This window comes from Magnolia sinica, chromosome 2, assembly GCF_029962835.1.
Source record: "Magnolia sinica isolate HGM2019 chromosome 2, MsV1, whole genome shotgun sequence".
NCBI classification, from domain to species: domain Eukaryota; kingdom Viridiplantae; phylum Streptophyta; class Magnoliopsida; order Magnoliales; family Magnoliaceae; genus Magnolia; species Magnolia sinica.
This window is the reverse complement of record NC_080574.1, coordinates 8250301-8265716: the sequence shown is the minus strand read 5'-3', so window position 1 is coordinate 8265716 and position 15416 is coordinate 8250301. Positions and strand designations below refer to the sequence as shown.

General features: G+C 37.0%; 1 protein-coding gene across 4 annotated transcripts; it reads right to left on the bottom strand.

Annotated features, from left to right (window-relative positions):
• Positions 1 to 3597: 3597 nt before the first annotated feature.
• LOC131233711 (stromal processing peptidase, chloroplastic-like) lies at positions 3598 to 7611 on the bottom strand. Of its 4 annotated transcripts, none has more exons than XR_009165332.1 (8): positions 7592 to 7610; positions 6759 to 6852; positions 6328 to 6619; positions 5485 to 5578; positions 5121 to 5201; positions 4461 to 4523; positions 4305 to 4369; positions 3598 to 3975 (listed from the first exon to the last, which is right to left on the bottom strand). XR_009165332.1 is itself a non-coding variant. In XM_058230499.1 (5 exons), the coding sequence occupies exons 3-5, from the start codon at positions 6440 to 6442 to the stop codon at positions 3933 to 3935; spliced, it is 294 nt and encodes a 97-aa protein (XP_058086482.1). In that variant the 5' UTR covers positions 6443 to 6619; positions 6759 to 6852; positions 7592 to 7610; the 3' UTR covers positions 3598 to 3932. The 4 variants fall into 4 exon arrangements, 1 of the variants encoding a protein (XP_058086482.1); XR_009165331.1 differs by having other exon boundaries at positions 5485 to 5620; positions 7592 to 7609; XR_009165335.1 differs by lacking the exons at positions 4305 to 4369; positions 4461 to 4523 and having other exon boundaries at positions 5485 to 5620; positions 7592 to 7611.
• Positions 7612 to 15416: the final 7805 nt, after the last annotated feature.

Genomic DNA, 15416 nt, shown 5'->3' with positions numbered 1-15416 from the left:
GGGACATGCAGTACGTTGGTCAGGATTATCTTCTTTCCATAGGTAAAGAGTAATTCCACAGTTCCTTTGCTTACAACTTTCGATCGTCCTTTATTTCCCATTTAAACCTCTTAACCATTGGTCTCATCTTCATAGGTTTTAAAAGCAGATCGATCATTACATACATGGACTGTGGCACCTGTATCATACCACCAACCAGGGATTTTCTCTTGAACTAGATTCACTTCTGTGACCATGGCTACGATTTCATCGTCTACTGCATTAGCCTCTTTCTTAAGCTTTTTTCGGTCCCTACAGACTCGGGCGAAATGCCCGGTCTTGCTGCAGACATAGCAAGCTCCCTTAGGTTTGCCGTTTTTCTTCTTTTGGGCTTTCTTGAATTTCCCTTGATCTTTGTTAGGTTTAAGGGAATCAGCTTTCTCATAGGTATTATTTTGGGATGTCTTTTCTATTGCGTTCACCTTGGATGAGGATGCACCATTAGCGTCATCCTTTTTGTCTCAGTTACGAGATTCTTCTTCAATACGAAGGTGCTTCTGAATTTGTTCTAGGGTGAACTCTTCAAATTTATGCAGTAATTTCTTCCTGTAGTCTTTCTAGCTCGGAGGCAACTTTGCGATTATAGCTCCAACTTGAAAGGATTTAGGAAGATCGATTTTTATGGCTTTTATTTTATTTACAATAAGCTGCAGTTCTTAGATTTGGGCAAGCAGCAGTAGATTGTCTACCATTGTGAAGTCGAAATACCTGGCAATTAGAAATTTCTATGTACTTTCCTCTTCAGCCTTGTATTTGTATTCCAGCGCGCTCCAAATTTCTTTCGCTAATGTGTTTCCCGTGTACAAATCGTACAATTAATCAGAGAGAGCATTGAGGATGTAGCCACGATACAGCAGTTCATCTTATTGTTGCTTGATCCTAGCAGCAATCTGTTCTGGAGTGTCAGTGTCTTTTGCTTTAGGCAGAGGCTGGAGAGTCGGGTCCAAGATGTAGAAGATCTTCAGAGCGGTTAGCGGGAATTTCAGCTTGTCCTGCCATCTAGTGAAATTTGAACCATCGAATCGGTCCAATCGGATCAGATCCTGGTTCATCAGTTTGATTGATGCAACACTTTCGGTGTTCATGATCACGCTTTAAGATTGTTAGAAAAGTTTCTTTTGGATACACCGAAAAAAAATAGAAAAAATAAAGATTATCACTAGGCTGAATCACGTATAAAATACGTTGTCCTTAAAGTGTGATTCGCCCCCTTATCAATTGCTGATGGGTTACAGGCAAATTGCTTCCAGGATAAGACAAGCCTTATCTGGATCCAGCGTGCAGCAACCACGATAGGTCCACTATGGAACAATTTAACGCAGTAGATTTATTCTGGCAGACTTAGACGATGGAAATGATAATAGTATTCTAAGATGAAGCTATGGACTGTATGTGATTTGATGGGAGAGATGGTGTGTTGAGATGATGAAATCGGTGTATTCAATGGTCCAGAATGTTTGAAAACGTTTCTGGCCGTTGTCCATTAATCCCAGACGTTTCTAGTCATTCCATTAATCCCAGACGTTTCTGGTCATTAGATCTGTAGATCTGACTGTTGGATCATCCTGGCCCGTCCGTTTTCGGACCGTTGTGGCTTTTAAGGTAACCATCCATTTAAGAAACGGCTAGACATTTCGGATTTAAGATCCGACCGTTCTTAGTCACCTATAAAATCCAGGCTCATTTCCAACATTTCAAATCCACACCGCCCTAAGGCTTTGACTAGACCCATTGCACCGGTTCGCGTAAAGTCGTGAGGGAGAGACCACTCTGCGACACGATGCGCACGTGCGAAGTGAAAAGTGCGTTATCTAGCGCCACTACAGCCACACTGCCTCACTACTCGCTCGCACGCACGTGCGTGCGTGCGTGTGTTCCAGTGCGAACAACCCGTGTTTCATCTCCTCCAAAAAGCTCCAAGTAAGAATACCCTTCTCAACATCTCATATAAACCACAAAACTATTCTTTGCATTTTCGATGTGGGACAAAGCACACTCACTGCACTTTTTAATTTAAAAATTCAAAAAAGTATTTTGGCGGGAAAATCCCGAAAGTTTAAAAAATTTGAATTTTCATTTTTATTATTTTTAAACCACTGATTTTCAACAAATTTCGGGAATCCAACATCCATGGTGGGCCTATCAAATCATTGGTCTGGATCACCAAATAGGAGGACTCACATTACATAATCCTGCATCTCAAAGGATACAATGTCTTGATCCAGACCATTCGTATATTGGGCCACACCGTGATGGACCATCATTGGAAGATCCTTAGTCTGAATGATCCCGACCATTCGTATAATGGGCCACACCTGGCACTAGTTGCCCGTGGGTTCCTTTCACAAACGTAGGGAAATGACTTACTATGAATAAAATCCGCAATCCACCTCGTCCATCAGGTGTATCACCCTTTGTTCGGCCTCCTCCCAAAAATCATGCTGATCCACCCCAACAACATTACACCAGAATTCACATGGTATGGCCCATCTAAGTTTCCAAATTCTATGATTTTTGGTTAATCCGTTTTTCCTGATGAGGAACATCAGATGAATGGATTGGATGGTATATAAACACTACGGTGGGCCTTACAAAGAACTAATGGTGTACGTTCCATCCCAACTATTTATTAAGTTATTGCCTACCTGAGTTTTGTATTAATGATTTTTACGTTCAACGGCTAAAATGAGTCAGCTTAATTCATGGACGGGTTGGATCTCATTAAAGTTGCACCCACGTGGCTATGGGTTTGCTAAAGAAACCTCGTAGGTGCCAGCTCCGTTCATTGTATGATATCTCCGTGAGTTTACATTTAAGAGTGTAAATTTTTATACTCTGAGGGACTTTGATGGATGATACGCAGCAGCTTAAAAGTTACTTAAAATTCCACACGTGGTATAAATAAGTCAACTTAAACTGTCCAAATTGTAATTCTAAATTTATATGTATAATGAACCAAAAATTGAGCTAAATAAATTTTCTGATTACTGGATTGGTGGACATTTATTCGACGATCATTAATGAAAAATATTCAATGGTTCTATTGTAACAAACAGTTGTCCATGAATAAGACACTTGTATTGTTAATCCACTACAAGAAAAGGGGGATTTAGCCTCAGTTCAAAACTATGGCTAAAATGGTTAAAAACTGAGGTTAAAGCTTTTAGCCTCAATTTTGCCTCAGTTGTCCAAATCGAGGTTGAAACCCCCGTGGCTAAAGGCTTTAGCCTCAGTTTTAGCAACCGAGGCTAAAATGAATTTTATAGCCTCGGTTCTCCAAGTGAGGTTAAAAGAACCTTTTTAGCTTCAGTTTTCTCGAAATGAGGCTAAATCAAAATTTTAGCCTCCATTGTTTTCAACTGAGACTAAATCCAAATTTTAGCCTCAGTTGCTTCCAATTGAAGCTAAATCTATTTTTAACATCGGTTCTCAACAACCAAGGCTAAACCCTTTAACCATGGGAGTTGTAGTCTAAACTAGTTTAGGTAACTTTCAGATGGAAGATCACCAAAGCTTTTACTGTTTGCTGTCAATCAGTTAGCATCAGTCAAAGGAAGATGCAGAAACAGGGCTCAAACAATACAATAGCAGTCTGACCACCAAACAACAGATTGTCTGTATCATCAACAACTCCCATAAAAGGAGAAAAGAAAAAGGCCATACAGATGAAATGATCCCAAGATGTCTACACGCACAGTGCCTCTCTCAACTCTGCTCTTTTCGGTTAATGACAGCAGCAGCTCTACTTGAAAATTCCCTAACCTCTATCACTTAAACAGGACACTAGGAGGAAAAAAGAAATGAAAATCAGAATATGATGGAACTCTAGAGCTATGGTTTGCCATCATGCTTTATTATCTCCAACTGCCTCCCTTTAGCAGCAACGACAACCATCAGATCATCGAATTTCTCAGTCTTCTCCAGCAATACCTCAATCTATAACAAGTAAGAACAAAAACATTACAACTGCAAACATCAGTGTATGCAAACAGCTACCTCCCAAAAATAAAAAGTAAACGAGAGTCTGGTTGTTGAGATCAAGTAACTAGTGTAGCCAAAGAGAAGAATTATATATGCTTGTGTCTTTCTGAAAGAAACGGAGGGGAGTGGTTTGATAAAACTGCAGAAATAATCAACCATGCTGGTAAAAAAAAGCATGGGTATTTGAATTTGATCACTTTAAATAAGAAAAGAAGAAGAAGAAGGTAGTAAGGATGATTAATTTGACATGACAAATATTAAAAACTAGCATTAACAGTGCCAACCTTCCCTTTTGGAATGAGACGGCCCTTGGATTCATCCTTCATGTCAACTGTAGACATCAAAATCCCTGCTCATGATGGAAAAACAGATTATTATTATTTGTAATTCGCAAGTGTTGACAAGGGAACATAATAGGCAACAACCCAAGTTGGGCTTACTCTTCTCAATAGCCAGCCCTTTTTTCTTCAGAATCTCTGCAATTGTGATGGCTGTTGTGATTGCTAAGGTAGAAAAAGCAAGCAAGTTGAGCTAACATAATGGTGATAATAAATAACTCAAGAATGCTATTGAATCTCATAACCTGTATAAATGATTTGAACCCATTTATTTGGTTCTGTTAATCATGTTAATAACCTATGAGGATTTTTTAAATAAAATAAAATAAAATAAAATAAAATTTTAAAAAAAAATCCTACTTAGTTCTATTAATCATGTTAATAACCTATGAGGATTGTTTTTTTTTTTAATAATCTCCTACTTGCATATAATCATTTCCACTTTTAAGATCTGTGTATAGTTTGGACTTTGAACAATCAAGTGTCCTTTTGAGAGGTTGGCTTGTCCTAAATACCAAAAAATTCAAAATGAAATTTTTTTTTTATTTTTTTTTTTTTTGCAAATTTACACTATCGTTGAAATTCTTATGGTAAGGTATCTACAACGAATCAACTAACCCAATGCATGCTTAGAGGAAACCTATGCTTCAAAAGGAATCTAGTTGATTTTAAAAGGCTCCAATTGGCCCCTTAAACAAAAGATTGTGGTAGTATTGCAAGAAAATTGGGATAAGGTGAGGTGAGCAAAGGGAAAATACTAACCCGATCCAGCTCCCTTTGGGCAATCTTGCTGTCATGTAAACCTCTCAGAACATTCTTACATGCATCAACAACTTTATAGACCTGTATGATTAAGGAAAGAATTAGAGAGAAACTCCAACTTAAATGACACCCACACAGGCTGCCAATGATTGCTATACTACATGGTGTTTATTCATTTGACTATGACAAATATATATATATATATATATATATATATATATATATATATATATATATATATATATATATATATATATATATATATATGGAAGGAAGAAAATAACTGGATGATTTGAAAAGATCTTCAACTTCATGTTGTATTGCATGAATAGCTAATAATTCTAAAAGCTAAAGGTGGATTTACCTTGAATTTATTATCTCAGCCAACAGCCCCAATGTGATTCCGAAGAATAGTGGATGATCTTGAATATTTCTTTGATGTCTTTTCTCTACATCTTCTGTTTCCAAGGAAAGCAATTCTGCAGAATTAGATTGTTCATCTGCAGAGAATCATACATTTTCTTAAAAAACGGGGGATGTCTCATTACAAAGTATGACAACTAAACATATTACTGGGTTCAGAACTCAAAACCAAATGCATCTAATGTCAAGTCTCCCAGACATAACTTGACGCTCTTGATTAAAGAAAAAAGAAAAGGAGAAATCTTCAGAAAGAAGAGAAGGGCATTGGACATGAAAGAACAGTGTTGGGTTGGGTCGACTGGAGATCTTGACCAGGACATGACTCAGTATATCTAAATAACATTTTAAGCTATTATAATAATTCAAATACAAATATAACCATGCATAATTTACCACATTATAAATTATGAATAACAGCAAAATGCTTTCGCCTCCAAAAGGAATTTCAAGAATAACCCTTTAAATTTTCCCATTTAAATTGGTTATCGAGTACTTATGGTGATCCAAAATTCGACTGAGTTAGACTGACATGGCAAGTTTTAGAACTATGTTGGCTGATAGAATAAAATTTTATTAATCACCTTAATTACAGAGTTCATGAAGCTAAGTAATACCCTTGCAATTGAAAGTTGAAAAAAAATTAAAAAATCATACAAGATAGCTATCTATAGAAATATGCATAATACATGTTAGTTGGGCATTTGGACTCAGCCACAATTCAAAGTGGAACCTGCACAACTAATTCAGAAAATATAAAAACAGTATAAGAATCAACTCAACTTACCTCTGATTCTGAAATCCGTATTTCCTGAATCTGACAGAGCAAGACCAACAACAATTTTCTCAGGTGTAGACAAATGCAATTGCTTAGAGAGACCTTCTAGAAATCCTTCACTCATCACTTTACTTCTCAGTGCTTCACAGAAAACTGTGGCGAAATTTGGTCTACCCAAAAAGTATCTAAAGATAGCTGATAGAAGATCTGGCTTTGACTAAAAGTCTTCGCTCTGAAATTTCATTTGATCTAAGCAGGCTTGGAGCAGTACAATGCTTCCCTCATTCCCATATTCAACAAACTACACAACACAAGCAGATTGTTTTACAACTACAGGTCTAGGAAGGAAATAAGATAGGGAACAAGGCTACTTGATGCTCTAAGGAAAATATGTAATAAGAACATTCATGTACATTCCCAGTCTGTTATGAAGAACTTACAATATCCAAAATGCTGACTGCAGCAGGTTGAGTTCGGAATTTGGAATACCAGTCATTGTAGGTGCTCATGAGTCGCCTACTCACAATAAAATCACTACAAAATAAATATTCTTATAAAAGAAATAGCAGATCTGAATGCATTGTAGTTTCCACGAGTACGAATTAGCCATGCAACCCATATAAATATACAATTTTGTATTGAGTGAAAGCATTGCTAAACGCATCAGTGTATAATTCCAGTATCTAATGGGTGTGGGCATCAATCATGCCTGTGATCTGATTTTGATTCGATAGTCCGCATCTAATGTTGAATCATTCTTCACAATGCTAAGACTGCCAGCAAAGAGCATTCTTAGGGGTAGACACTTGGCCAGTTTTGCTAAGAAAACCTTCAATCCTCTTTGAAATCACATTCGAGAACCTCAATTGAGAAAGTTTCAAGAATGAAACTTAACCATGGTGCATTCATGCAGAACTTGAGTGCCGAGATGTACAACTATCAGACTCTAAATAGTGATAATGACAGAAAAAAGAAAGGAAAAATAAAAGATAAAAGAGTTCACATCACACTTAGTGAGTGTATCACGGATTTGGACTTGCATTAATTTCATCATTGAAATGGCAACAAAGTGTCAACCACAAATTTCAGATGTAGACACACTTCATCAAGCACTTATGTGTTGACATCCAACTGAAAGTCCGAAACCATATATTAGTAAAGAAATCATAGTTATCTGTGGATACAACCAAAAACAAGAAGCATGATAGTTTCAAGCTTGTCAGACAATGATAAACAAAGATGAGGAGAATAACAATAAGAACAACCCAATTACCTGCTGAATACGAGCTCTTTTTAAAAATATTTGATCTTCGTATACAGACACTGACTGAGCAAAATGCTCTACCCTCTCCAATATTACCTGGACATGTTGCATTCCCTAGCATTAGGAAGTGTTGGCCGTAGGTGTAACCAACCCTCAATTAAGGATATGGCAAAAAGAATAATAGAAAAAGAGCTCCAGTATAAAGATCTATCATTTAAGCAGTTTACTTTGAGTGTATGTAAGCCACATGTACAATTTCTTAATTTTATCAATTTTACGAAAATTCTCAAAAAGAAAAAAAAATCAAGTTTTTTTTTTTTTAATTCTAAATTTTTTCAAGATTATAAATTTGTTGAAATCTATCAAAAAAAATTAAAATTCTCGATTTTTTTCAAAATTATCAACAAAAAATAAAAATAAAATCAATTCTTAATAGTTTTAGAAATTCTTCAAATTTTTCAGAATTTTCAATTATTTGAAATTTCTCAATTTTTTAAAATTTTCCAATTTTTTTAAGATTCTCGAATTCAAAATTCTTATTTTTTTTTCAAAGATTTCAAAAATTTTCAAAATTCTTAATTTTTTAAAAATTCTCAATTTTTAAAAAAATTCATACTTTTTCATAATTATCATTTTTTATTCTTAATTTTTCAAAAAAAAATTAATTCTTAATTTTTTAAAAGTTCCCAAATTTTTTTAAAATTCTTAGTTCTTAGAAAATTCAAAATTCAAATCTTTTTCAAAACTCTCAATTATTTTTCAAAATTCTCGATTTTTTCACAATTGTCTCAATTTTTTTTTCCAAAATTCTCAATTTTTTCACAATTGTCAAAATTTTAAATTATTAATTCTTTCAAGATTCTCATGGACGGGGTGTTTTAAGGAAATCCGATCCATCTCCAAGTGGGACCACCGTATAGATGACCTGGCCGGAATATCGTGTCGACCCACTCATTAGGTGGGCCATGTTGTACATGATAAATGGATGGCTTTAAGAAAGTTCACCCAAAGGGTAAACTTTTGACCTCAGTTTTCAACAACTGATGCAAAAGGGCAGACTTTTGGCCTCAATTTTCAACAACCAAGGCAAAAAGGCAGACTTTTGGCCTCAGTTACTCACCAACCGAGGCAAAAGGGTAAACTTTTGGCCTCAGTTACTCACCAACCGAGGTAAAAGGGTAGGCTTTTGGCCTCAGTTGCTCACCAACCGAGGCAAAATACTTTTGGCCTCAGTTATCAACAACCGAGGTAAAAGGGCATACTTTTGGCCTCAATCGAAGCAAAAGGGTAGAATTTTGGCCTCAGTTACTTACCAACCGAGGCAAAAGGGTAGACTTTTGGCCTCAGTTTCTCACCAACCGAGGCAAAAGGGCAGACTTTTAACCTCAGTTTCTCACCAACCGAGGTAAAAGGGGAGACTTTTAGCCTCAGTTTTCAACAACCGAGGCAAAAGGGTAGACTTTTAACCTCAGTTGCTCACCAACCGAGGCAAAAGGGTAGACTTTTGGCCTCAGTTTCTCACCAACCGAGGCAAAATGGCAGACTTTTGGCCTCAGTTTTTCATCAACCGAGGTAAAAAGTGAATTTTAACCTCAGCTCCTTTACAACTGAGGCTAAAAACCATATTTAGCCTCTTTTTTTTTGAACCGAGGCTAAAAAATTGAGGCTAAAGGCCTACTTTCTTGTAGTGATCCAATCTGATTTTGGGACTAGGACTCATCTACAGTGGGTCCGCAATCCAGTCGAATGTATAGTCTGCAATTTATAAGTGGTTGAGTATTAAGCAACCTACGCTGCCAGAGTATCATATGGCTCCCTTATCCAAGTTGGTTGATATTTCTGCCGAGCAAAACGTGACTTGGCAGTAAGGGATTTTGTAAAGAAAAAGTACACAACGATGGTTTCCACATGGCAATGTGGTCACGAGGCAGCCATCCACACAGTCCCCATGGTGGGGCCCACTTGATGGACTCATAAATAGATAAGGATACGACGTTGATGAGGATGAGTTATCCATGGGAAATGATGCGGTGGAGTCGTGTGAGCCAAGTTGGTGTTTTGCTGTCTTGGCTTCAAGTGTCCAAGTTGGTACCGTTGCATATCCGTTGGTGTTCGATTTATAATTTCTATGACAAGTGCGGGAATGTCATAGATTAATTCAAACCAAACGATTGTAATCCCAAGTGGCAAGATAAATAGGTAGTAGTATCTAACTGAGATCCAATAAGATCACTTGTCTATTCAGTCACTCACACAATATGTTAAAAGGATAATATTTAGATGGTATGGTTCATCCTCTAATGATGGATTACAAATTTGCCTTTTGTCCGAAAGTATTTTTCAATGACACTCTAATCCATAGCTCAAGTGGTAGACTAAGTGAAAGATACCTCGTTTCAACACTGAGGTCTAGGTATCGATCCCTACTGGGGGTGGCTAACAGTGAAGTGTGAACTTACAATGGGGTGTACTAACAAGCCAACAAAAAAAATGTATTTTCAATATAAAAAAAAAGTATTTTCAATATAGATAAAAATACAAGAAGGAAATTTTTACTGTCGGTAGTGAAGAGCAGCTGCAAAAATCCTTCTCAGGTGGGGAATTCCGATGGGTGCTCAAACTGAATCCAACTTGTGAGTGTAGATCCAAATCACAGCTAAAATTATTAGCTACTTGATTAACATCACGTATTACATCAAGGAATGTAAATAGCATGTGAAAGTAAAGGGTTACACTATGAAATATAATTGACTGACAAAAAAGTAAATGGATTACACTAAGGAATGTAAATGATAGTTAATTGAAAGTATTGGCGTTTGATTTTTAATTTTTGTCACGTGATAAGTACGGATGTGCCATAATTGAATTTGCGGCTCAATACAAACTAAACAGTTATGATCCTAAGCGCCAAAATAGACAAATACATGGTATATGACTGAGATCGAATAAGATTGGTTGCTTATTCAATTACTTGCATGGTATGTTAAAAGGATCAAACAATATTTAGAGGGTAGGGTTTGTCCACTGATGATGGGTTAAACATTTGCTTTCGAAATTAAAAGACTTTTCAATATAAATAATAAAAAAACAGAAATGAATTCTTATAGTTAGTTACGGAGAATAGTTGCAAAACTCCTTCTGGGATGGAGGATTTTGATGCATGCTCAAACAAAATCTAACGTGTGAGCGTAGATCCAAATTACAACTAAAATTATTAGCTGCTTGACTAACACTATGGATTATAATAAAGAATATAAACAACATGCAAAAGTTAAATGTAATTCATGACTGGTAGAAAAGTAAATGGGTTACACTAAGGAATGTAAATGACGGATAATTGGAATGACAATTGAAAGATAGATTTGATTTGATTGGGTTAGCATGAGACAAATTGTTTCATTGAAATCTCTCGTGATTTATATTCTCAATCCAGCCATCTAGATGCTTCTCATGTTTTGATCGATGGTTCTTGTTGTTAGGGGCCTTACACAAAACCTTAGGATCTAGCCTCCTAAAAACACCAGAATTATGGGATAATAAAGCAATGAAATAAATCAAAGTATAAACCACACGACACAAGGGATTTTTACGTGAAAAACCCTCAAAGAGGTAAAAACCACGGGACCTCATCCAGATCAACAATCCATTATGAAGTAGAACGTTACAACCGATCACAAGTACACAACGCTTGAATCAAACCTTCTTCACTCACAAAGGAGTGGATAAACAATAAGAGAATAAAGAAAAATGGAGAGATCTTATCGATCACGAGGACATAGAAGCGTTGAGATATCGAGTGCATAATAGATCACCTATATGAGCATAACCTTCATTCTACAAGCTTCCTCTCTCTCTTTTTCTCTCTCTCTTTCACACCTTTGATAGTCCTAAATCCTTTAACAAACCCTTATAAAGCTTTAAGAAACCCTCTTATATTACTTAGAAAGCCATAGGTACCTCCTATTTATAGTTTAGGAAACTCCCTTTCACATGGGTGTGAAAACCATCTCAAAATTCTGCAATCCGCACAAAATCGTGGAAGTGAATCTGCATAACCTCGACTGGTCGAGCAGGGTCCTCGACTAGTTGAGTGGACCCTCGACTGGTCGAGCAAACCCCTTGACTGGTCGAGCCAGGTTCTCAATCGGTCAATCCTGGGAGGAAAAATCCCATCAGTTGTAACCATTTAACACGTCTCAACCCTCTTTGCTTCTGAACCTGTCATCTATCCTGCAATTATTTTAGAACGATCACTCTTCACTCGACCACTTAGTGAATGACGTGACGGTGCTTAATGCACTCCAATTGTATTATCGTAGAATCCCCTTCGTATATCTCCAAATATCTTCAAATGTACCATGCAAATCCATCCACATCACATGCAACCCACTTTGATTGGCTTTCTTAGTAATTGGTGACAATGGGGATGAACAATATTTAGCCATATATATTCCAACTGAAAATTAGTAGAAACCTACAAAAGCATGTGGCTCATGACTTTCCTTATGATGAGCCCTGTCATAGGGTCACCAAGGAATGATATATAAATAACCCATGCAGACTTTGTATCATTCATGTGTTACTTCAACTAATGACTTTGTTGCAAGGTTGGCCAATATTTTAATTTTCTAGAGTTTAACTGTCTAATGGAAGATTAGGGACATTTATTAGGTGGGTCCATGGTTATTAGAATGACATGTGACAAAAATAATGAAATTAGGAAATGATGATGCTTAATTCAATCTCAATCTTTCAAAAGATAATCACAAGAACTCCCAAAAAGTTCGAGTTGAACGCATTTTAAAGACGAGTCAAGCTGGGGCCTACTTGAACTCGGCTCGAACTCATTTTCGAGCTCAAAAAATCAGCTCAAATCAGCTCGAACTTAGCTTTGAACCGAGTTGAATTGACCTTTTGTGAGTCGAGTGGAGTGAGCTAACCGAGCTAGCTCGGTTCGTGTACACCGCTAATTCCTTGTATAAAAATAAATATTATAATGGGTAAATTTACATTTAAAATCAAAAGATTCAAAAAATAAGAGGATTTATACGTAATCTTCCATATGGGAAAGGGCTATTCAGGCATATATCACATGTAAATAAGATTAAGATGCGTTTGGTTGCACCAAATATCATGATATATATTTGGTCCGACCAAATGCACCTTCAAAAAAATAACTTGGGTTGGAATGAATTTCCATGCAATTGCCATATAACCCATATGGGTGAGTAAATGATGTTTTTTTTTGCCTGATTCAACTCCTTCCTTTTCAAGTAATCTTTGTATGAATTGATATATCTCTATTGAAAAATTTCATCTTCCATTCAACTCTATCAATCCGTGGCGGCTACCGATCTTCATTTTTAAATCGCCGCCAAAAACGTTATCTTTTTTCTTTTTGAAAAACATAAAAATATTTTAACTTCTTCCGCACACAATAAGGTGAATATTTTCCACTCAAAATGCATGAGTTTAAACATCTGAACAATTATGCGAGTTTTTATTTTAAATAATACAGAGTTTAAAACGTTTTTGTAACTATTATGTGGGTCCCACCATGTATCTGTAATGGCCCAAAGTCGACGCTGGTTAGCTCATCAGCTGCTCCACGTGTACATGAAATGTGAACTCTTTCCTTCCACGTACGCAGAGCCACCGGACGATCCGTGTGGGAAGAGAATTTCAAAATCTACTCTGGCCACGGGTGACGATATTGTACACATGCAAGATCTGCGTTGTCCATCAGGTGGGCCCCACTGTACATGGCCATACGCCAAGATACAGCATTATCAGGTGGGGCCACTCGTGTACATCGAATGCCCGCAGACTCATCGACTCTTGATTGTTAGTTTTACTTCTATCGCTTTTGCCACAAGATATACATGATATGACCCACATGATGAACGGCTCGGATCACGCGGGAAAAAGCCATCACGCTGATGCTACGTTATTAGTGCACGCACCAGGCCCACTCGTGCTTTGCACGCGTAGTCACGGGACCACCGTTGTATCTACTCGTAGAGTTTCTAATATGTTAATAGAGAAGTGCTGAGACTAATCGCACGAGATTAGTCTCAAAAGGCACACATGCTACTGTGGCCCACCAGTGAGTGATCTGATCCACCCATCAGATTTGGATCACAGCGAACTTGATACAGCCAAAATATCAAAGTCCGTCGATAAGGAATACCTCATTTACGTTTCGAATTAATACCACTGGTATTCATTTTTCTCATAAATGTGTGGTCCATCTGAGGGGTATACTACTGTTTTGGTTTCGCCAACATATTTTAGCGGTGGGCCTCACCTGATAAACGGTCCAGATTTTATAAAAGTTCCTAAAAACTCTTAAATATCCCATCGCGTGAGACGGCTTAGCACTTCATCCAGAGTAACAACATTACATGAGTCCTACCAGTCATCAGATCTTTCGTACACGAATGCATGAATCGAACGGGAAAGGATTGGCTACTCCCCCTGACACCAGCCATTGGCTGGTGGTCGGTGCTCTGTGGGGTCCACCATGATGTATGTGTGTCATCCATTCTGTCCATCTATTTTTATATATCATTTTATGGTATGATAAAAAAAATAAAATATATCTCAATCTCAACTGGACCACATTACAGGAAACAGTGTTGAATGAATTTTGACCATTAAAAACGTTTTGGGGGTCATAAAAGTTTTGGATCAAGCTGATATTTATTTTTTCCCTTCATCTGGGTCTTTATGACCAAATCAACAGATTGGATGTCAAATAAAAAGTACAGTGGGCCTTAGGAGGATTTTAATTGTGGATATCCATTCATTATTTTTGTCCTGTGGTGTGGCCCACCTAAGTTCTATATCCCTATCATTTTCTATATAAAGCCATAAAATGATCTGAAAAAATGGATTAACGTAATTGATGAAACACGTACATCATGGTGGGGCCCACAGAGCACCGACCATCAGCCACGGGGCTGGTTCAATATAAATAATAAAAAAACAGAAATGAATTCTTATAGTTAGTTACGGAGAATAGTTGCAAAACTCCTTCTGGGATGGAGGATTTTGATGCATGCTCAAACAAAATGTAACGTGTGAGCGTAGATCCAAATTACAACTAAAATTATTAGCTGCTTGACTAACACTATGGATTATAATAAAGAATATAAACAACATGCAAAAGTTAAATGTAATTCATGACTGGTAGAAAAGTAAATGGGTTACACTAAGGAATGTAAATGACGGATAATTGGAATGACAATTGAAAGATAGATTTGATTTGATTGGGTTAGCATGAGACAAATTGTTTCATTGAAATCTCTCGTGATTTATATTCTCAATCCAGCCATCTAGATGCTTCTCATGTTTTGATCGATGGTTCTTGTTGTTAGGGGCCTTACACAAAACCTTAGGATCTAGCCTCCTAAAAACACCAGAATTATGGGATAATAAAGAAATGAAATAAATTAAAGCACAAGCCACACGACACAAGATTTTTACGTGAAAAATCCTCAAATAGGTAAAAACCACGGGACCTCATCCAGAACAACAATTCACTATGAAGTAGAACGTTATAACTGATCACAAGCACACATTGCTTGGAGCAAACCTTCTTCACTCACACAGGACCGGATGAACAATAAGAGAATAAAGAAAACAGAGAGATCTCACCGATCACAAGGACATAGAAGCGTTGAGATATCGAGTGCATAATAGATCACCTATTTGAGCATAACCTTCATTCCACAAGCTTCCTCTCTCTCTTTTTCTCTCTCTCTTTCACACCTTTGATAGTCCTAAATCCTTTAACAAACCCTTATAAAGCTTTAGGAAACCCTCTTATATT

Excerpts from the sequence above, each read along its gene's own strand:
- LOC131233711 (XM_058230499.1), bottom strand. The coding sequence starts at position 6,442 with ATGAGTGAAGGATTTCTAGAAGGTCTCTCTAAGCAATTGCATTTGTCT. Across the intron at positions 5,621-6,327 it reads TACGGATTTCAGAATCAGAG|ATGAACAATCTAATTCTGCA; the intron begins GTAAGTTGAGTT and ends GATTCTCTGCAG. Across the intron at positions 3,976-5,484 it reads GCTGAGATAATAAATTCAAG|ATTGAGGTATTGCTGGAGAA; the intron begins GTAAATCCACCT and ends TACTTGTTATAG.